This window comes from Cajanus cajan, chromosome 3 (genome assembly GCF_000230855.2).
Source record: "Cajanus cajan strain Asha chromosome 3, NIPB_CcT2T_4, whole genome shotgun sequence".
NCBI lineage: Eukaryota > Viridiplantae > Streptophyta > Magnoliopsida > Fabales > Fabaceae > Cajanus > Cajanus cajan.
This window is the reverse complement of record NC_138519.1, coordinates 5,957,360-5,979,443: the sequence shown is the minus strand read 5'-3', so window position 1 is coordinate 5,979,443 and position 22,084 is coordinate 5,957,360. Positions and strand designations below refer to the sequence as shown.

Genomic DNA, 22,084 nt, shown 5'->3' with positions numbered 1-22,084 from the left:
CTATTCTAAGAAAAAGGGATAGGAATAGAATTACCACTCTCTTAAATATGTACTTTTCTACCTTGGCCCACAATGCGAAACCAAAGTGAAAGTGTAAACAAAACATTCACAGGCGGGTCCTACAAGAAAAACCATTTTCTTTAGTAACATTAATGTTCAGTGTTTATAGAATGTCATTTAATCTCACACTTGCTGAAATAATTTCAGATTTTTCACATTAATTGAAGATAAAGTATCAAGGGTTTGATCAACTGATAGGTGACCGTCGATGATTCGACCAAATAACTAGTGATCGGCTCAAACAAGTATCGACTAATAGAATTAGTAGTGGATAAATTGGTTTAACTAAGTAATAGGTGACCGATTCAGATAAATACTGGTGATCGACTCAGACGAGTATTGACCAATAAAATTAGCAATGAATGAAATCTTGAATGGAATTGGCAACTTCCACTTATGAGAGTGTGTGATTATATGAAAGAGATTCATACATGAAGGGAAATGTTGAAGTTCAAGTGTAAAGTGAAGTCTCATATTAATTAGAATTTGGCATATTAAGTTATATGAAAGAAAGACTCATCTACCTAAAATTTCAAGTTATGTAGTATCAAATTTACTTATGTAACTTACTCACTACTTATTATGTGCAATATTCTTCAATATGAAAAAAAAATTCCCTAACCAACAAGATTTGAGATGGATAAACATTATAATGTTGGCCAAGGTTGGGGGGCAACGCCAAGGTGATTGTAGTTGTAGCCTTTGGGATGCACATGTGAATTGGTTGGAAGGGGCAGGGCGGTGGCCCCGAGAAGTAGCGGACAACGTGTGGCAAAGTGGCCAACGGAGAATACTGCGAAAAATGCGATACAGAATCAATGTAGCAGTCATTTCAACGAGATTTTTTTAATGATCAAAATTGAATTTTAAATTTCTATTTACTAAACTTTAGATTTTAAAACTGTAGCCTAAGTTATTGTAATAAAGGAAAAAAAAAAAAAAAAGACTGAAGCGTTATTAGTTTATTAATTAAAAATTATGTTAAGCTAACAATAAAACATATGTGAGAGTGTTGCTTCGCATATTGTATCAAAGAATACATAATAATATGTGGAAATAATGAAAAGTCTAAAAGTTTCGTTAGTCAAATATTTTGGAAGGGGCTTATGTGTAATTTGACAAATTTTTAGATAAAAACAAAAAAAATAAATTCCATACACTTCTCCATATGAACCATTTCTTGAGCGCCATAATGTTAAGTCTATATTATATGTTCTTTACCAAAAATAAAAATAAAGTCCATATTTAATAAAAGAGATGAATTAATAAGGTGGGACGCAAATTTATGTCAAAATTGATGGTACTTCTGTCAATACTAAATAAAAAAAATTTAAATAATCAAATTATGAAAATGAAGACAATGACATGATAAAGATGTAATTGTTAGAGTTTCTATTTTTCATTCATTGATTTTGTAAGAACAAAAAATATAAAATGCTTAAATGTAGTGAAAATGTCAAAAATATAAATAAATTAATTTTTCTTGTATTATAATTTTATTTATTTAATTATATTTTTTTGGACACCAAATTTATTTATATTATTAATAATATAATATGTATATTAATTTTGATTATATTATATAGTTAAATAGATTGACCTATTAGGCATAACAAATTTTTTTATAAGCTTAAGCTAACTTTTAAGAAATAAATATAAGTTTTTTAAAGTCTAACCATACTTTAAATAGGTTAGGCATGTAACAGTACTATTTGAATATGTTTATCTTATTATATGTGTGAGTAATGGGTTCAATTAAGTTGGGTCAACTCATAATAGTATATAAGGTTTTCTTAAAATTAGGATCTCATAAGTTCAAGTTTTAGAAAAACTTTCGATATAAGCTAGTGAGAAGTTCTCTGAGGACCCAAACCTCCTTCTTTTCTTATTTCATCTAAAAGTCATTCATTTTCTTCCTTCTTGTATCTGATTCACTTAGCTAGTTGAAGAAGTCAAGCTTCCAAGGTTGGAACTTCAAATCAACATTGTGCAGTGTCCATGGTTCTCTTCCCCTTTTATTGATTTGATTCTTCAAGAGGTAAAGGAAGTCTATGACTTGAATGATCTATGTTGCATGTGTAGTTTGTTATTGTTTAAAACCACCTAAGTGTGGTTGATTCTAATGAAGATGCATTTCATGCAGCTTGTTTGAGTTTTTAGCTCTTAAAGTGGTGTATGAGTGAAAATGTTGAATCTTGGTTGATCATAGTTGCATGTTGTAAATGAGATGGTTTTCAAGTTGTTCATGATGTTTGCATGTTGTTTTATACATTGTATGTTTGGAATTGGTTGAATTTCAAGTATATTAAATGATTTTCGAGTTCTACATAGGTGCAAAATTGATGTTGCATAGGATGTGATTCAATTAGTGACACTCTGTCTTGCTCATGCTAGAGGCATGATCGATGGCATTGGCGTGATGAGAGAGAATTATCTTAGGTTGAACTAGTGTTGGGTGTGATTTGAATAGCATCGGACACAAAGAGAGATAATTGTCTCAAGTTAGCGTGAGGTCGGATGTGGATCGTTACCATGTTAGATAGGGAGTCCCCTACCTCAATGTTATCAGGTAGCCCTTGAGTAATCGAGTGCAAGTTGCATGATGAATGTTGTGTTGTCTAAGATGTTTTGTAGTTAAATGATGATGAATAAGTTATATGTATGATGAGGTATGATGATGAAACGATGTAAGTTAGTGCATGATTGATGATATTTTTGTTGTTAAGTTATAAGATGATTTATGAATAAGTTGTACACGCTGTGAGATGTTGTAAGTTGAATACATTGCAGATTTGTATGATGTTAAGTTAATAAGCTATTGGCATGTGATTAAGATATATGTCTTAGCTGTTATACATAAAAACTAGAGGGGAATAAAGTTTTCAAAATTGAATATCTTTTTGTATGGATATATGTTGTGATGTTCCAAGAGTCCGATTGAATGGATAAGTTATTTTCAATTGTCTCTTCTAGGTTTTGTGTGGTATTCGTATGTAGACGAAGTCGAGACATACATGTATAAATAATCAATCGAGTAAAATACTTGGTAGGGGACTTAGTCTCTAACCTAATATTGGAGAGGTGTAGTACTTGGAGGGTATTTAATGGGTTAATCCCATATAGACTTAGTGTTGCAAACTAATACTGTGGTAGAATCATACTCAAGTTATTTTACCCTGACAGTAATACTAGACTTCCTAGTTTAAGTGACAAAACTTGAAAAATCTATATAACTTATGCCAGTCTTTGCTTCTAGCTTTACGCTAGTCGTTGTTTTTTGCCTAAGTGTCCGTCGTTGTTTCTGATTTATACCAACCATTGTGATTCGATAGGGTCTAGTCACTTAAATTGTCTACCTCAGTTGTAAAAGATCTCCATAGTTGTAGGTGTAACAAGTTGTAGAAGATCTCCATAGTTGATAGGTGTGACGATGCATTCAGTTGTTTATCGTTATTTATGTCGAATATGTTGCTAAAATGAAGTTGATTCTATTGTACTATGTTGTATGTTGTGTATTTGATGTTGGCATTGTGTTTATATATTATTTCCTTTTCAGAAGCTTACATTGTGTTTTTCATGTAGTTGGGACTATAATGATCATGATTCTTCATAAGAGCAAGACATGATTAGCGGGACGACTTGTAGGGCCTATTTTGTATACAATATTTACTCCCTTGTCTATGTATTATATATGTACATGAACATTGTTGCTGTTTTTATTTCCTTACATATATTTGTGTGCATGATATCTAAATAATTGTCACATTATAACCTTAGGTAGATATATGTTGTTCTATTTTTTCGTTGTGTTGCTGAATTGTAGCAAAAGTAGTAATTTATCAAGTCGGTACAAGATCATAGATCCCTTATTTAGGATCTAACGTGTTTTCATCTCTACCGATACCAATAAAAATTATAAATAATAATTAAAGAATTTAAGAGATAAAAAGGAAAAACATATACTCTCACAAACTTTAATAGGGACATAAAATAAAAATAAAAATTAATGTTTTTATAAAAATTTAAAATACTTTATGAAAATGATCACCAATTCTTTCTAAATTGTGTTTTTAATAACGATAAGACGATATATATTTCTTTTATATAAAAAATAATATTTATACAACAATAAATAACATAGTAACAAAAGATTACATAAAATATGGAATTATATATTAAAATTATCTATAATAAACTCCATTTTTAACAAATAAGAATAATTAATTAATTGAGTCAAGCTGAATTGAAAAATGTTATCTTATTTTTCAGTTTTTTCTATGATAAATGTGATCCAAATTTTGATTTTTTTATAATCAGTTTTGAACAGCCAACTAAGCAAGTGCCCCCATAACGGAAATCCCTATGAACGGTCATCGCAGTTACCAGAAAATTGTTTGATGAGGAAAAAGAAATTATGAGTGTCACCTTTATCTTTTGTCAAAGAAAAGAAAAATAAATAAAGAGAATAAGTGAAAAATAATATAATAAAAATAAGTCAAAAATAAGAAATTTTATGAGCGAAATTAGATTAAAAAGAAAGTTAACCTTTTTAAATTGAAATTTATAGAATTAAATATTTATGAAGAAATTATTTAGACAGTTACTTATTTATCTTTCTCACTTTCTCATATATATATATATATATATATATATATATATATATATATATATATATATATATAACCATTTTTATTAAATTCATGTTTATTAAATTTTAACAATTTAATCATTAAATTAAATTTTTTTAATGTATTAATTAAGTCTATCAATTTTTAAAAAAAATTAAAAATCATATAATACTTTGTTATATAGATTCAAATCAACATATAAATACTTTTATAATTATCTTTCAATTTACATTAATGAAATGTAGTATTTTATGGTTTCTAAATTTTTTTAAAATTGGTAAACTTGATCTATTTATTAAAATCTTTTAATTTAATGATCAGATCATTTAAATTTAATATATATCATAAATTATTGGGTGAATTAACTTTACCAAGAGTTAATTTTAGAGTCATTTGATCTCTCCTCATAAGTCTACAAATTTTTAAAAAGTCTGAAAACTATACTTTGTTTCATTAATTCAATTCAACCTATAAAATATTTTTGTGGTTTTCTGTTAATTTAAATTAATGAAATAGAATATCAAATAGTTTTAATATTTTTCTAAAATGTATAGATTTGATCTATGTATTAAATTTTTTTAATTTAACTGTTAAATTATTAAAATTTGATGTAAAGAACATGAGTTATTGAGTCAAGTAAGAAACTCACCCCAATAGTAAGTTTACCTACACTTACTTTACTCAATAATTCGTGTTTTACATTAAATTTAAACAATTTAATCATTAGATTAAAAATTCTCATTGCATAAATCAAGTATGCAAAATATTAAAAAATTAAAAAACTATTTGATAGTTTTTTTAATTAAATTCAACGTATAAAACATTTTTATTTATCAGTTTGAATTAATGAAATAAAATATCAAATAATTTTTAATTTTTAAATAATTTATATATTATTAAGAACTTTTAATTTATTAATTGAATGGTTAAAATTTAATATAAAACATAAATTATTGAATAAAATAAATATACTAAAATTTATTTTTAGAATAAATAAAATAATATAGATAATTGACTATGGTATAATACAATTGATTATGTAGCCATATACGAGAGCGTGTTTGGTTTTTATTTTTTCATGTCAAATTGATATTTTATGCAGAAGTTACAATGTGTTGTTTCCATATTGATGTGAAAAATAAAGTCAGATATCGCAATTAAATATACATTTTTGTCTATTTAAATACAAATTTATAAATAGTTTAAATAATTTTTTTATTTTTAATAAAAAATTCTTAAAAACACTTATAATTTATATCTAAATAAATTTTATAAATATTTAATTATATAACCATCATAATGAAGTATAATTTAAATTATATTTGATTATGCTTTGTATTATAATATACAAATCGATGTCATTTATGACAATATTTAAATTTAATGTCGGATATGTATAAACTAGCACAACCCTCCTTTTATTATGTTGATCAGAGTAATTCTTGTCATACTAATTCTTAATATTCAAAAAGTTTTAGAACTTTCGGTATTTTTCCATCGTTTATGATTTATTATCATTTTGGTTTTTGACATATGCAAATTTGATGTCATTATCATTTGGGACATGAATTAAAAAGATTAACAAAATAAAAAAGAGAGAGGTTTATTTATTATGTTTTTAATGTTAGAGTTTAATATATTCTATAAAATGAAAGACCAGATTGATAATTTACTCTTTTAATTAATAAAAAAAAGTGTTTTGAAAAATGAGAAATGAATAGTCTGGTAAAGAATAGAGATAACCGAAGAATAAAAGATTGAATTAGTGAGGGTTAATTCAATTTAGTTTTAAGCCTAGAATTTTATTAAATATATAGAAAATGTGTTTTGGCTCCTATTAAATAAATAAATAAATAAATAAATAAATAAAAGAGATGAGGCACAGACACGCGCCTAACAATGTTGAACAAGAGTGTATAACGTAAGGTTCAGTTTTTTGTCTGAACGTGACTCCTGCAAAGCCTTGCAACGTAATAAGCTGTTTGTCAGAAAATTCTGACACAACTTTCTCTCTCTTCCTTCTCTCTCACTTCACTTCTCCTTCCAACTTACAATAGAAGTTAATGGAGGCACTGCAGAAGCACTTCCGTGCCCAAATCTCTTTTTAACACTTTTTTATTCACACTGAAAAAGTAACAAAAGAACCTTTTTTCCTTCATCAGACACAGACCCTCTAAAGAAAAAAAGGAAAAAAAGCTCTCATGTGAATGTGACTATGGAAGCCAAGCCTCTTCGGATTGTTCCCTCTTCACACAACACTTCCGGTTTTCTCTTCTTTTGCCCATCACCACATGCTTCTTCTTTAGTACTTTTTTTTATTATTTAAATTTTCTTCTTGTTCTGATGTTTGTGTCTTTTTTGAGGGTAGGAGGTGGACCCCAGAAGAAGATTGACATGGGACACGCGATGGAAGATGGGGGTGTTGTTCATCAGAGAAAGAGGGTTGTTATGGTCAAAGAGGAGAAAGAGAACTCTTGTTGTTCCACTGTTGGACTTCTCCTCGGGGTTGATGCTCATTCTGCACCACAACCACAAGTGATCACAGAAGCTCAGAGGCGTGAGCTTCACCATCAAGTTTTCATCTTCAACCATTTGGCCTATAAACCTTCTCCTCCTCATCACCTTGTTCAATTCCCGTCCAATATGCCAGGTTTGTATTATATGATCTTGCTCTTTTTCTATTTTTATATACATAATGAAGTTTCACTTTTTTTTTTCTTCACTGAAGTTGTTTTTGTTGTTTATTGTAGTATGAGACAGTTTCATGTTTGATTCTGTTTTTTAAATAATTACTACCTCTTTCTTTTGGGGCTAGTTATGTTTTGTTTGGTTCCAAGATTTGGGCAAATGCTTAAAGGATTTAATTAGTGTAAGGATCCATTTTGTGATTTTGATATGTTCAAAGGTAAGCCAAATTTCTATGTTTTGTTGCTTAAAAGCATATTTTCGGCCTAATGGTGGGGTTGGTTATGTAGTATGTACACTGCATGTCCTAGGTTTGAACTGTTGTCATGTAATTATTATGATGGATTAAAAAAAAAATATGGCTTCATGTAATTGTAAGATAATGATGGTTCTTTTTTTTGTTCATGTGTTTCGGTTACAGAATACAGTTTCCTGGGTTATGATCATGGGAACATGCTGGATCAAGAACCTCATAGGTGTAGGAGAACTGATGGAAAGAAATGGAGGTGTGGTAAGAACGTGGTGCCTGGTCAGAAGTACTGTGAAAGGCACATGCATAGAGGTCGAAACCGTTCAAGAAAGCCTGTGGAAACATCTCAAGCTAACTCTTGTTTGACAACAAAGCCTTCTAACAAGTCACATACCATTAACAAACCAGCCTCAAGGACACAATTCCAAATTTCAAATCCAAAACGTAAGGCCATTCAACCCTATGACACGCCTTCAAGTGCCACACCAAGGAGCCTCCGTGTTGCCAATTGCTCTTCTGCTAATAATAGGTCGAAAAACATTGTACGTTATGCTGAGTACCTCACGCCGATTTCTTCAGCATCTATGGCATGCTCTGGCTCCACTCTTGCCACTGCAGTTGCTCCTAAGGTGGTGGCCACTTTCAGCACAGTGGCAGTGGCGGCCGTTGCTTCAGATAACAAAAGTTGCTTGAAGATATGCCAGAAAGATGACCAATCCAAGAGCTGTATCAGCAACAACGTCAGTGTTAGAAGTGGTGGGAAAGGAAGCATTGTTGGTGATACTAATGGCATCTCTACTGGAATAGGCTTCTCCCCAAGGAGTGTTCTTCAAGGTAATTTTGGTGGGGTTGCGACAATTTCTGTATTTGTCATTATATTTTTTAGGACTAGAAGATTACATGACTAAAAAAACTAATCAAACCTTTCCCATTTAGTGGGGTCAGTGACATGACAGAGTCATGTCATGTTTCCCATGACAGACTTGATCATGAAGTCTCATGTAGCTCAAATGTTCCTTAATAGTTTCCCATGGTCCTACCAATCCCTACAAACAAAGGAGAATCAATAGCAGCACCATAGCAAGTATGTTCTGTCTTGTTTGCTGTCATGCTTATTCTGTGGGCCTAATTCGGAATCTCATGTCATTGGTATGGTCTTCAAGTGTATTCTTATAATTGTGTGCTCAATTAGTTTAGATGGACTTCTTTCAATCCCGCTCATAACCTTTCATGCACATAGCACATAGTCATACATGCTGGTCTTTTTTGCATAGAATCAAGTGTTCCACAGAAATGTTCCCTTATTTTTGGCATGCCCCGGCCCCTTGGCATTTTGCTATACTATTCGAGAATATCTGTCTTGATCATGTTAAGATACATGTCCAAAGAAGCTACAACATCTCTAGCTGGGAGAATATGCAAACCAAACATTAGTTCATGAGTAGAGTTATGCTAAAGAGACATCGAGAGATTTGCAACTATTAACATTCTATATGTAAGAGTAAGGGCAAGTACTGTTTGATGTAAGATGCTACAACAGCTGCATAAAAGTAGACTGACTGACAAAACATGTAAACAGTATGCAAATGTTATTAGCAACTTTTAAGGGTAAACTTATCATAGAAAGCTGATAGAACATTCTTGCTATTTTTTTGCTGGCATTCTAGTTTCAGCTTGCAATCCTTCATACCTCAATGACAGAACCAACATGGAGCCTGCACCCGGTAGGTGCCGGAGAACGGACGGAAAGAAGTGGCAGTGCAAGAGTGCTGTTCTTCCTGGTCAGAAGTACTGTGCCACACACATGCACAGAGGTGCTAAAAAGCGGTTTGCAAACGTTAAACCAGCCGCCACCACCACTTGTTCCGGTGTTACCATTGCACGGTTGCCTCACTCTTCAGCCACAACCAACGTGCAGAAAGCGCATTGTGCAATTCCAAATACAAATCTCTCCATGTCAGTCCCAGCAAGTGCACCATTCAGACAATGTATTGAGAAAAGTCCCAGTAGCAGTGACACTGATACCACCATCAGTGACACCTTGAATGAGTGTAGCTATGCTTCTTTCTAAGAAGCTGTTTTTTTTACCTTCTCGAAACCTTCATGTTTACATGAACAAGTAACTTGTTAACATTTTGAGATCAGTTATGTGTGAAGTGAACAATGATCTCCATGAAGAAAAAGATGAACCATGCGTTTTTTTTTTTTTTTAAATCATGTTGTGATTTCTGACATTATTAAATGTGATAGATACTCATGAGATTTTCACATCACAAATTATGTGAAAATTTTTTGTTTGAAAAGATGAAAACTTAGAAATTTGACGTTTATGTAACGATGTTGACGGATTTAAGATGCATGTTTTGCATTTGGAGTATGAAGGGAAGAAAAACGAAGATAAAATTTAAAACCAAATGGCGTCGCCCGGACTCGAACCGGAGACCTTCAGTGTGTTAGACTGACGTGATAACCAACTACACCACGACACCAGATGCTATAGCAACATCTTAGTAGTTTAACTATTACTGATAATTACATCATCCTTTTTCTTGGATATAAATAAAATAGGTACAAGATAGCAGCAATAATAAGGGAGAATTATATAATAGTTGAACTTGAAATCATTTACGTTTACCATCCAACTCTAGAGAATTATAATACATTAGTTTTTCATTTACGGCTACTTTTGTTTACCCTTAGTAATAAGCCTCTCACTATTGTAGGTGTATGAAGAACTCTATTACTATAATGTATGTGATTTTACTTTTTTGGGTCCTGTGTCTAATTCAAATCTATATCTACAACAATATATAAAAGATAGACATTTTTAAGAGTACAATTTTTAAAGATGTTTTTTTTTAATCTCATAATTACTCTTAAACCACTCATCTTTGAATTAGAAGCAATGCATATAACTTCTGTTATTTTTAGTTTTATTTTATTTTTAATTTTAAATAAATATATAGAGACATTGAGTGCTTTTTCCCTCGCAAAATATAAATGTGAATTCTAAAAAAAAATATCATTGATTATTTTATTCTTAATATTATTCACAAAAAAAAAATACCAACATCAGTTCAATACTTCAATCATGAAATTGACACTAGTAATCCACAAACTTATTAACTTGTGTCCTTAGAGCTTTAATTATAAAAAATCATAAAAATAACACTTTTTGATTAAAAATTACCTTGGGGTGTATTGGAAACCATGGTGAAAGTGTATTAATAACACTTTTTTTTTATTAAAACAATCATTTTCGATTCGATTAGTATTTGCCCTTGATCAATATACCTTTTGCACGATAAAAAAAAATATAATCCTTAATTGTAGTAAAAATTTAATTAAAATACATTAACAATATGAATGTTTTTATATCAACATCTAATAATAAATTATTATGTATATAATTTTTTTTAATAATTGCTTTAAAAGATATATTTAAAGTGATTTCTAATTAGTTACAGTATAAACATATTTACACTAACAATATTTAAAACTTAAATTCTTTTAATATTATTAGACACTTTAGGCCTATACATTATTATTAAACATCATAAAATAAATGTTCCTTTATATAATGTTACCAATTAAGTTGACCAACTATGCCAATCTCGAGAACTAATAATTTATCATTTTCAAAACGATTAATATCAAAAGGTAAATAAATATATAATTCTTTAATTTTATCCCTGCAAAAGACACTTAATGTTCTAGACTGGGCTTTAGAAGCCCAATTTAACAAAACAAACCACTTTGGCCCAAAAACACTAAGAAGCCCAAATAGCTAGGGACACCATGACTGAAGTCCATTATGGGTAACCAAGTTGCAAGAGAATGGTGATACTTCCTACAACACGTGAAAATACTAATAGTAAATTGATAGCATTTTACTCAATAATAACAAGGGTCCTTACTCCTTAGGCCTATGTCATGCACCCCTATAAATACAAGTGTCATCAACAGTGTCACTAAAAATATATCTCAAAACTCGGTCAAAGTCAACGTCAAATATCTCATACCACATCATTGGCATCATTTGTGGGGATATGATAAAATCAATTCCCATTGTGCAACATGGTTAACACTCGATGCTAGGTTATGCACCTCAAAGCAACCCTAAAGATCATGTGAAAGAGGTTGGTTCCTCCTACTACATGCATGTTGATGTGACCCCACGTTAAACATCATTTTTCTTGCAAATAGCTTGTGAAGGTATGATCGAATGATCGAGAATGTCCCACCTCCCTATTCTCCCATAAAACAACACTTGGATCAACATGTAAATCAACTAAAACAAACATCATCTTATAGTTATGTTCCCGAATTTTAAGGTTGAACTCGTCCTAAGGAACCTCAATATAGAGTTGTAGGATTCTGAGTTGAAAAAATTGTTTGACCTGACGATCCAATAAACTACATTAGGTTGTGCTCTAAAATTTGGAATACAAAAAGAACCAAATCTATTTGCTTCGACCCAATACGCATAACAGACTAAAATTATTTGGCTTAAGTATTATATGTTACATCCTCATGTGATATTTTCGCATCACAATTGATCGGAAAAGACGAAATCTTGAAGAAAGAACTTTTATGTTTATGTAACTATGCTTGCAGATATCTTCTCTTAAAAAAAAAATGTTTGCAGTTTTAGGATATGGCATGCTGGTGAATTACCTGTGTCCGAGCATTTACATTGAATAGATATTTTATTTGGAAAAGACTATGTCAAATTGGTGTAATTAATGAAAAAATAAAACATGCAAAATATTGGCGTCGCCGGGACTCGAACCGGAGACCTTCAGTGTGTTAGACTGACGTGATAACCAACTACACCACGACACCGGATATGCCAAATTTCCATCTATTATTAATAGCTTAAAATCTAATTATTAATTATGTTATATTTTTCTTGGTTACTGTTGAAATCATGTTACATGCCATCCAACTCTATAGATTTTATAATACACCAGTTTTTCCTTTTTCTTTTTTGGAAATATCATACAAAATTAGTGACAGTTGACAACCACTATAATAATAAGCATTTACGTAATGCTTTAACTTCCGAAAGAAATAGTCGAATTATCTTCCAACGAAAAAAACCTTTCACAAATTTTAAATTAGAGGAATGAATGATACATCCTCCAAAATTTCGATCGAAATCATGTTCGAATAAATTTTGATTGATGCTTAAAAAAATTTTAATTATAAAATATAAATTTTAATTAAAAATAAAGAAGCTTTTTAATTTGTCGGAGGATGATTCAGAACGTGAATTCGGAGGATACAACATTTTTCTTTAAATTAAATTAATATTTGTATTAAAAAATTAACAGTTGTCGATTTTTTTAATGATTCGATGGATAATTTGGCGTTTCATTTCGGAGATGAAGCATTTTTCTTTATTCTTTCAAGCACCAATTAATAAATTATTTTATAATTCAAGATCCCTTAGACTGAAATGCAAAAAAAAGAAAAAGAATATATGAACTGATTTCATTGTCTTTACTGTGTAAGAACTACAAGATCACTTCAAGGATTCTATGGACTTCCGTGTAATTGATCACTCAATGATTGTAGTATGACACATCAATGTCATCGTCAACATGCAATGGATCATGTGGGAGACATGTTTTATTTCATATCGCAACAGAAATTTGTATTACTCATGATAGAAACATTAAACTTTAGAGTAATATAAGACTATTTGTAACTCTTTTCTTATTTCTCAACATTTTCATATTTGGGTTTGGCACCCCTAGTGCCTCCTTAATACATTTCTTTTAGCTAATAAAAAAAAATTTCAAGGATGCGTTTCACATTCAAGAGTCTTGGACCGATCATAGAACCTTATTCAAATAACAAAACATATTAGCACCATTGTGTAAGTGTACCTAGAGACGGAGGCAAGAATAATTAAGAGGGACCAATTGAAAATTAAAGTTGATCTAGAAAATTTTCAAAAATATGCCTAAATAATGACAAATTGTCATAAAATACAAAAAATAATACTTATACTTCAATAAATATTTCTATAAAGAAAATTCAATCAATCCATATGTTGAATTATGTGATATTATACTTAAGATCATATATATCAAATTTCACACGATTCTAAAATTATTTAATAGTTCATCAAATTAATTATTTCTTAGGTATAATATGGTATTAAAAATGTGTAAATGTCCATTGTTGAATCACATATCTAGAAAAGTCTGAATTGTATGAAATTTGATATATATGTCTTGAGTATAATATCACGTAATTCAATGATTGGATTGATTGAATTTATATTATATAAAAAGTTATTAAATGTATAAGATTTTATGTAAATTTTTAAACTTACACCTAATATTAATAGATTGCGACTCATATATGAAGGGGTGAAGAGGGGAGGGAGTAGAGGTCAAGGGTGACTTGGTTGTCATTCATGTTAGCAAGAGAGAGGGGTGGAAGGCAATGTTGAACTGGACGATGAAGAAGGAGAGCAGCGGGGTGTAACATCCTAAGTTTTCTAAAATTAATAAATGAGTTTTAATTAATTAGTAGGATTTTGAAAATAATTAGAGGCTTTTATATAATTATAAGTGTGTTTAATTAAATAAAGGTTGAGAAATTATTTGTATAATGGGTATTCAAGAAATGTTTTATATTATAGATTAAATGTTATTATTTTTAAATATGGGGAAAGAGTTTTGTAACTAGAGTTAAAAGAGTTAACCAGAAGAGTTAAAGGGTTAAGGGTTATTATTTTAAAAAAAAAAAAAAAAGAACCAAAAGTTACATTTGGGGTTATGCTTACACTTCTTACCTTTCTCACCCCTTTTGAATCGAGGAATGCGAAGAGGAGAATGCAGTTGTAGCAAAAGTAGATTTTCATCCCTCAACGAGTGATCATAGAGGTAAGGGAGAGTGAGGGCCTTCTTTTTTTTGGTGTAAATTAACTGATAGGTAGAAGGGTTAATCTAACCTTGTTTGCCTGTTTATCTAATTCTTAGGGAAATTCATTTATGAGTACCTATAGAAACCCTTAAATTATATATAGAGAAAAGTAAAGATTGATGAAATTGATGATGAATTGCGAAAGTGATGTATGTGTTCAGTTAATTGATGGTATAAAAGTATATTTTGAGTGTTAATTGTGCTTATAATCCATTGAATTAAGAGAATTGAGTTGAGTCTGAGTTGTGTGATTTTTGCATTTTGTTGTAGTGAATTTTTCCCCAAGGAAACAAATGGAAAGCTCATGTAACTGGAGCTAAAAGAGTGCCCCATGCATAACAACCATTAGCATGGCCATGCACCCATTTGCACGCTTGTGTAAATGTCCAAAATGATCGAATTAACTTTTGATGTCTTCATAAGAGTTGTATTGGATGTTAACTTTCTAATGGTGTTGGAATCACCCAAAAAAAGAGGTCTAGAACTTAAGTTATGATCATTTTAATGAGTAAAGATCAAGCTGTCAAATTTATACAAAAATGTTGCGGTTTTGTAATTCTAAGCATGGTAGATGGTAAAATAAACTCTTTAGGTCAAGATAAAAGTTTTAGATAATTGTATTATAATTCTAATAACTAAGATCAACTTGATATCATAAATATAACTCCATATACTACGTTTAGACACCACAATATCATAGAAGCTTAAGATAAAGATAGACAATTTGATAGTTGTTGCTTTACCTTTTAAATGTTTAATCTTGAAGATGGTTTGAGAAACTTATACCAATGGTAAAAAACAAAAATAAAGAATGAAAGGGGGTCTTTGTAAATGAGTTATGATGAAGATACAAGAATATGTTTGTGAGACCTTATGCATGTGGCTTTGTGTTAAATTGCAATATGAGATATTTCTACGTGATGTACATGATATGAAATGTTTATACGTGACATGAGAAATTTATATGTTGTGGAGAAAAGAGAAAAACTAAAAAGATGATTCAATAATGTTACTAAAAAAACTCCCACTTTTCACAAAGTAATGAAGCAGTAACAAAATAAATATGAGAGGGCAAATGAAGCAAAGAATGAACTCAAAGATTTGTATTGGTTCGTCTCATCCACTAAGACTATGTCTAATTCTTGATTCAACCAGATCAAGTTTCACCATCTTAACAAAGATACAAGTATTATTTACCAAACTATTTTTGGCTCAATCCTAAATATTTTTTGAATTGTCTCTTTAAGCAATTATCTAAGTATTCTTTTTACACAAAGTCTCTCCAAACTTCAACACTGTGTATTTTTTTTTTGCATACAAAATTCTCTAAGATAAAATAATGAGTATTCTTTTATAGACAAGTTTCTCTAGGCTTAAGCCCAATAATTTAAAATTACAAAGATTTACAAAGTTGTTTTGTCTTTCTTTCAAGACTTGATACAATAGGTTAAGTATAAAGATGATTAGAGAAAGAATGAAGAAATAATATTTTGTTATGGATTTTCGTCTCTTTCTTTCTAAACTTCAAACTTTCTTTTTAAGGTTTTAGTAAAGATGATCGATGCAAATCCTTGAACTTCTCTCTCATGATTTACTTTGTCTATCTTCATGATTTTCTTCTTGAGGAGAGAACTGTGAGTTGGTGTAATAAATGTTTATGTTGAATTCTTTCATCAAATTATCACTTCTTATCTAATCAAAGAAGGTATTTATTACCTTTTGGTATCGAGTAGGTAGAATTATCGTGTGTCAGGTTGGTACAATATTAAAACAACTTTAATATTTATTTTCCGTGTTTGTAGGGATCTGTTTGTCCTTTTTGGACACAAAACTTTCTTTCCTTTTTATAGAACGTTGGTACCAAATAAGTGTTTTTAAATTCAATCTATTAAGGAAACATTCAAACATAGTCAATTTCTTGTTTAGAGATCGTAAATGATAAATATTTAATGCATATATTATTTTATGACTAAGGGTTCATATAATTCAATAATAGAATCGTCTTAATGTAACTTTTATTTTATACCAGGACTCATGTTATTGAGGAAATGTGTTTGTTTTAGTTATTTTGAAAACCTTATTCTATTAATAAAAAATCTCTATGTTTGTTAACAATAAAATTTAAGACCAAAGGAATCTAAGATTGTCTTTTGATCTAACATATGTGATAGGAGATGATTATACATGATGTGATATGAGACAATTATGTGTGACGTGATTTGAGATGTTTTTGCTTGTGAGCTATATATTGAGCCAAATACGTATAGGAGTTTTGTGATATATATGTGATGAAAATGACATGAGTATCGATCAATTATGAATATAAAATTATGTTTGCAAGACATCATTCCTATATGAAATATGAGATGTTTTTACTCGATGATGATGTGTATGCATGCATATTATATATATATATATATATATATATATATATATCAAAAAAATTGAGTAGCTAAAAACAAATGCTTACAAGAAATGATTGATAAATTTCTGTTTTAACTTTGTACATTATTTATAAATGACATTATTTTGTGACAGGATGTACATTGAACATTGATAATGACCATAAATGTTTCTCGTACAAAAAGAAGAAAAAAAAAATATTCCTCGCAAAGACAAAAAATGTCATCAACTAAAATTCTCAATAAGGTGTTTACAATCTTCAATATTTGAAATTAGGAGTAATGTCACTTGTAGGTGAAAATGAAGATAGTAATCTTCAATACATACTTATATTTATATATGTTCTTACGTGAAAATGAGATAGATACTCGTTCGACATTTTCATCACCATTTTACGTGAATTATGTGAATATTTTGTATTTTTCATTTCATGAAATTATTTTTTCGGAACGATATAAAAATATTCAATTAAAAGTTTTATATGTTAATCAATGCCATGTGGAATGATTTTTGGATACTCCGATATTACTTAATTAATACTTTAATAGCAGTTAATTTTTAAATTTTATTATTCTTAAAATGAATAAATGAACAAAAAAAAAACTATATACAACCATACTTTGAATTACCTTCATTCATGTCGTTATACATAATTCCTATATTTTATTTTAAACGTAAAATGAAAATAAACTCAAAAAGTGGCGTCGCCCGGACTCGAACCGGAGACCTTCAGAGTGTTAGACTGACGTGATAACCAACTACACCACGACACCTCTTGTGATATATTTCTTATTAATATTAAAGAGTTTTAAATATAAATTGATACGATTTTTTATTTTGGATAAATAAATACGCATTGGATATAAGATAGCGGCAACAATAAGCAGGAACTACACTAATTACTGTTATGTATCAATATCCATACAAAATTAGTGACAATCACTAATTACTGTAATAAGCATTATTTAAATGAGTATTACACCAATTCTTAAAATATGATTTGGTTTCAAAAAAAAAAATATTAAGTTTGTACATACCATTCCAACAATTAATGTACAAGAATTTTAGAATGGGATTTCGTGTTTAAGTATCAAAACAATGACTATTAGCTAGAAGTGCTAAGCAGTCAATCTATTTAAATAAAACGAAAGAATTGCATTAGAAAAAATAATTTTATTTATTTTAATTGGATTGGATCATATTTTAGATTATGTGTTGAAAATTTATCTTAACCAATTTGAATTTTGTTATGTATGAAAAAAAATTCAATAATCCTTTCAATTGGAGAATACTACTAGACGATTTTTGAAAGATTTCAATATTATTGTTAAAGGCTTTACAAATAATGGAAGATTTATGTTGTCTACTTGCAAATGATATGATATATTGGTTATGATAGTAAAAACTCGGTCAATTGCTTCATCTCTTGAAATATCTATTTTTGATGATGACTTTAAGGATGTGGTTATGGATGACCATAGTTTTGTTGTAATCGTGACAATTATGGAGTTCAATGTGAATAGGACATTTGTAGATCAAGGGAGCTCAACAAATGTCATTTATTGGGATGCATTTGTGTGGGGCTGAAAATTCCCATAACTTGATTGGAAACTTACATCAAAGCTATAGTTGATTTTTTACATGATCAAAGAAAGGCACAAGACCATGCCAACTTAAAACGACTTTTGGTGAATTGTCAAATGATTTTTAGTGGTGAATACATAGTCATCTTATAACATTTTACTTGGTTGACCTTCATTAAATTAATTGGAGTAGTAGTCTCAATAATAGGAGAGCTTAAAGTTGATTAGGGTTGACTTAGAAGTGTTACAACAATAGGATGAGATGTAAGAAAAAGTTCTCTAGAAAGGACTCTTGTTACCAAATCCACTTTTTAGACTTGTATCTTAGAGAGATTTTTTTTATAAAAGAAACTCATGTTAGCGATAGAACTCTCTTTGTTAACTATAACAATTATTCATTGAACATAAATAATGACCATAAATAATTCTTGACCATCAAAAAATTCCTTCAAAATGTTAAAAAACCATCAAATAAAATTCTCAATAATGTGTTTGCAACTTTTAATATCTAAAATTTAAAGCACACATTAAGGTTGATCTAATGATATAAATTTAAATAATATGCACAAAGTTATAGATTTCAATCTCGATATTACCTTTATACACTAAAAAAAGTGTAATTAGAGCATATTCAACCAGAAACAATACATATTTTAGTTTATCATTTATCACTTAAATAAAAATTAGTTTATCTATTATCAATAGTGATAATTCTTTATTCTAGTCAGATTTCTTCACAAATGTCTATGAATATTTTTTATTAGTTTTTTAGCATTTGTATTTCACAAGTTAAATGTTTATTATATGTACAAATAAATATAATACTTGAATATATAAATTAAATTTAAAATTTATATAAATAGATATTTTTAAATATATAAATTATATTTTGAATTTAAGATAAAAAAATTTATAGGTTAAATTACATTTTTGGTCTCTTTATTATTGTTAATCCACAATTTTGGTCTCTCTATTTTAAAGTAGAGACATTTAGTCTTCCTATTTTTAAAAATATGGAATTTTGGTCCTCTCATCAAATTAATATCTATTAATAATTGAGTTTTAACATTTAACCATATTTAAATGATGTGACATTTAGTAATATGATATTTAAAAATAAAAAAAATTAAAAATATAAATACAAATTATTAATAAAATAAAAAACCAATTACTCGCTAAAATATATACAAACAAAGTTGCTTGTATGTTATTTTCTAATTTTTTTATCTCAATATGTAACATAATAGTAACACATCCATTACTGATGATAAATCAGTAAAGAACATTAAAATTAACAATTAACAAATATCAAATTGACAGTATGATCAAAATTTAGTATTTTTAAAAATTAAGAAGACTAAATATCCATATTTTAAAATAGAAGGACTAAAGTTGCGGATTGACAAGAATAAAGAAACTAAACATACAATTTAGCCCGGTTTATATTGTGGTGTATACAATTATTTTTAATTATTAATAATTTATTTTTAAATATTAAAATTTAATTAATAAATAAATATGATATGTAAAAAAAAAACAAAATTGGATAAGAATTTAGTAGAATTCATAGAAATTTGTTTGTTGAAGAATAGTCTCTATAAATACTCTCATAAGATAATCATTCGTATTTATATAAAAAGGTTAAATTATCATTGTATCTTACTATTTTCTTATTTTAATTAACATATGTATACTAAACACAAACAACTATCTTGTGTGAGAACATTTTTAAGAATTTTTTTAATTACATATCTAATTTAGTTTTTATTTATCACAATTATTTATAAATTAAATTTTAATATTTTAAAAATAAAATATCAATAAATTAAAATAATATGGTGCTACAATTGAAGCTAATATTTTATCCTATGCAATACACAAGTTAAATTTTTATTATATATAATTAAAATTTATAATAAATTATGTATATAAATAAATATTATATTTGAATATATAAATTATATTTAAAATTTAAATAAACAAATATTTTTAAATATATAAATTATATTTTAAATTTATGATAAATAATTTATATGATAGTACAAAATTATTTTTATTTATTGATAATTTATTTTAAAACATTAAAATATAATTTACAAATAATTATAATAAAAATCGAATTAGATTTGAAGTAAAAAGACTTCCTAAAACCTCTCTCCTCTATGAAAATTTTTTAAAAACATTTTTGTAGATAAACATTTTATATATATATATATATATATATATATATATATATTTATATATAAAAATTAATTATTCATTATAAATTTAAAATATAACTTTTATAATTAAAATATCTATTAATTCAAATTTTAAATATAATTTATATATTTCAAGCACAATATTTATTTGCATGCATAATTTATTATAAATTTTAGTTATATATAATAAATATTTAACAATGTATTACTTATCCTAAAATGCTAATTAAAAAAAGAAAAATAATAACTACACAAATGGTGGAGGAAGTATTTACCTTCAAGCCATTATACATTATTTTAGATATAAAATGAAAATAAAAAATAAAAATAAAACTTTGGCGTCGCCCGGGCTCGAACCGGAGACCTTCAGTGTGTTAGACTGACGTGATAACCAACTACACCACGACACCTGTTGTTATATTTGCGTTACTTGTTTTAAGGAACTGTATAATATAACCAATAAATACTGGTAACAGTTTTTATTAAAAAAAAGTTCAATTCATTACATACCGTCGAGCGCCACTAAATGTGAGATACATTATTTTTACCACACAAGAGTTTTTAACACTATTGATGAATATCCATACAAGATTATTGACAATCACTGTAACAAGCATCAGTTAAATGAGTATTACATCAATTCTTAAAGTATGATTAATTTACTCCTAAGAAATATTTTTATTTACTGGTGCTATTTTTGAAAAATAAAATAAAATTATAATTATAATTTTAAGAACTAAATTAATTGATACTTGTTATTTTAAGAACTAATTTAGTATCTATACTAGTATTTTAGCAAGTATATTTTCAGATTAAATATTTATTATATATAACTAAATTTTATAATAAATTATATACAAATAATTACTATATTTGAAAATTTGTATAAATAGATATTTTTATACATGTAAATCATATTTTTTTATTTAAGATAAATAATTTATATTATAATATAAGATTATTTTTAATTATTAATAATTTATGTTAAAAATGTCAAATTTTAATTCATAAATAATGTGATAAATAAAAAATTAAAAGAACTCTTAAAATCTTTTTGGTTGGAATATAGTCCTTATAAACGCTTTCGTAAAAGCTAGTTCGCGAGTTGATTACTTTACGTCTAACATTAACCACTCCCAAAAAAAATATGATGAGGTGTAATTGTTTAGGGCACGACGAACGGTATACTAAATTTTTTACAACGTAGTTATTGTTCTTGTTCTACTGCCCCACGATTGTTACAAGAAGCTTAAGACCTAGACCTTTGTATTATTCTTGTTCTAAGCATAAACTCTAACTAAAGTGGACTAGTTACAGTTTGTTTGCTATAGA

General features: G+C 28.2%; 1 protein-coding gene and 4 non-coding genes across 6 annotated transcripts; 1 reads left to right on the top strand and 4 right to left on the bottom strand.

Moving 5' to 3' along the window:
* Positions 1 to 6,635: 6,635 nt before the first annotated feature.
* LOC109788884 (growth-regulating factor 9) lies at positions 6,636 to 10,202 on the top strand. 2 transcript variants are annotated; one of them, XM_020347743.3, is made up of 4 exons: positions 6,636 to 6,952; positions 7,057 to 7,338; positions 7,795 to 8,457; positions 9,297 to 10,202. In XM_020347743.3, exons 1-4 carry the CDS (start codon positions 6,904 to 6,906, stop codon positions 9,692 to 9,694), a joined length of 1,392 nt encoding a protein of 463 aa, XP_020203332.2. In that variant the 5' UTR covers positions 6,636 to 6,903; the 3' UTR covers positions 9,695 to 10,202. The 2 variants fall into 2 exon arrangements, with proteins under 2 accessions (XP_020203332.2, XP_020203326.2); XM_020347737.3 differs by having other exon boundaries at positions 6,639 to 6,952; positions 9,291 to 9,977.
* On the bottom strand, positions 10,039 to 10,112 carry TRNAV-AAC (transfer RNA valine (anticodon AAC)). Its single transcript has one exon. It is a non-coding gene; the product is annotated as a tRNA-Val (tRNA).
* A 2,192-nt stretch (positions 10,203 to 12,394) lies between the features above and the next one.
* TRNAV-AAC (transfer RNA valine (anticodon AAC)) lies at positions 12,395 to 12,468 on the bottom strand. Its single transcript has one exon. It is a non-coding gene; the product is annotated as a tRNA-Val (tRNA).
* Positions 12,469 to 17,667: 5,199 nt separating this feature from the next.
* TRNAV-AAC (transfer RNA valine (anticodon AAC)) lies at positions 17,668 to 17,741 on the bottom strand. Its single transcript has one exon. It is a non-coding gene; the product is annotated as a tRNA-Val (tRNA).
* Positions 17,742 to 21,088: 3,347 nt separating this feature from the next.
* TRNAV-AAC (transfer RNA valine (anticodon AAC)) lies at positions 21,089 to 21,162 on the bottom strand. The gene has a single exon. It is a non-coding gene; the product is annotated as a tRNA-Val (tRNA).
* Between the last annotated feature and the right edge of the window lie 922 nt (positions 21,163 to 22,084).

Bases quoted from the DNA above. Each gene is read 5' to 3' on its own strand.
- LOC109788884 (XM_020347737.3), top strand. From the start codon at position 6,904: ATGGAAGCCAAGCCTCTTCGGATTGTTCCCTCTTCACACAACACTTCC. The intron at 6,953-7,056 runs GTTTTCTCTTCT...TTTTGAGGGTAG, and splicing joins CTCTTCACACAACACTTCCG to GAGGTGGACCCCAGAAGAAG. The intron at 7,339-7,794 runs GTTTGTATTATA...TTTCGGTTACAG, and splicing joins ATTCCCGTCCAATATGCCAG to AATACAGTTTCCTGGGTTAT.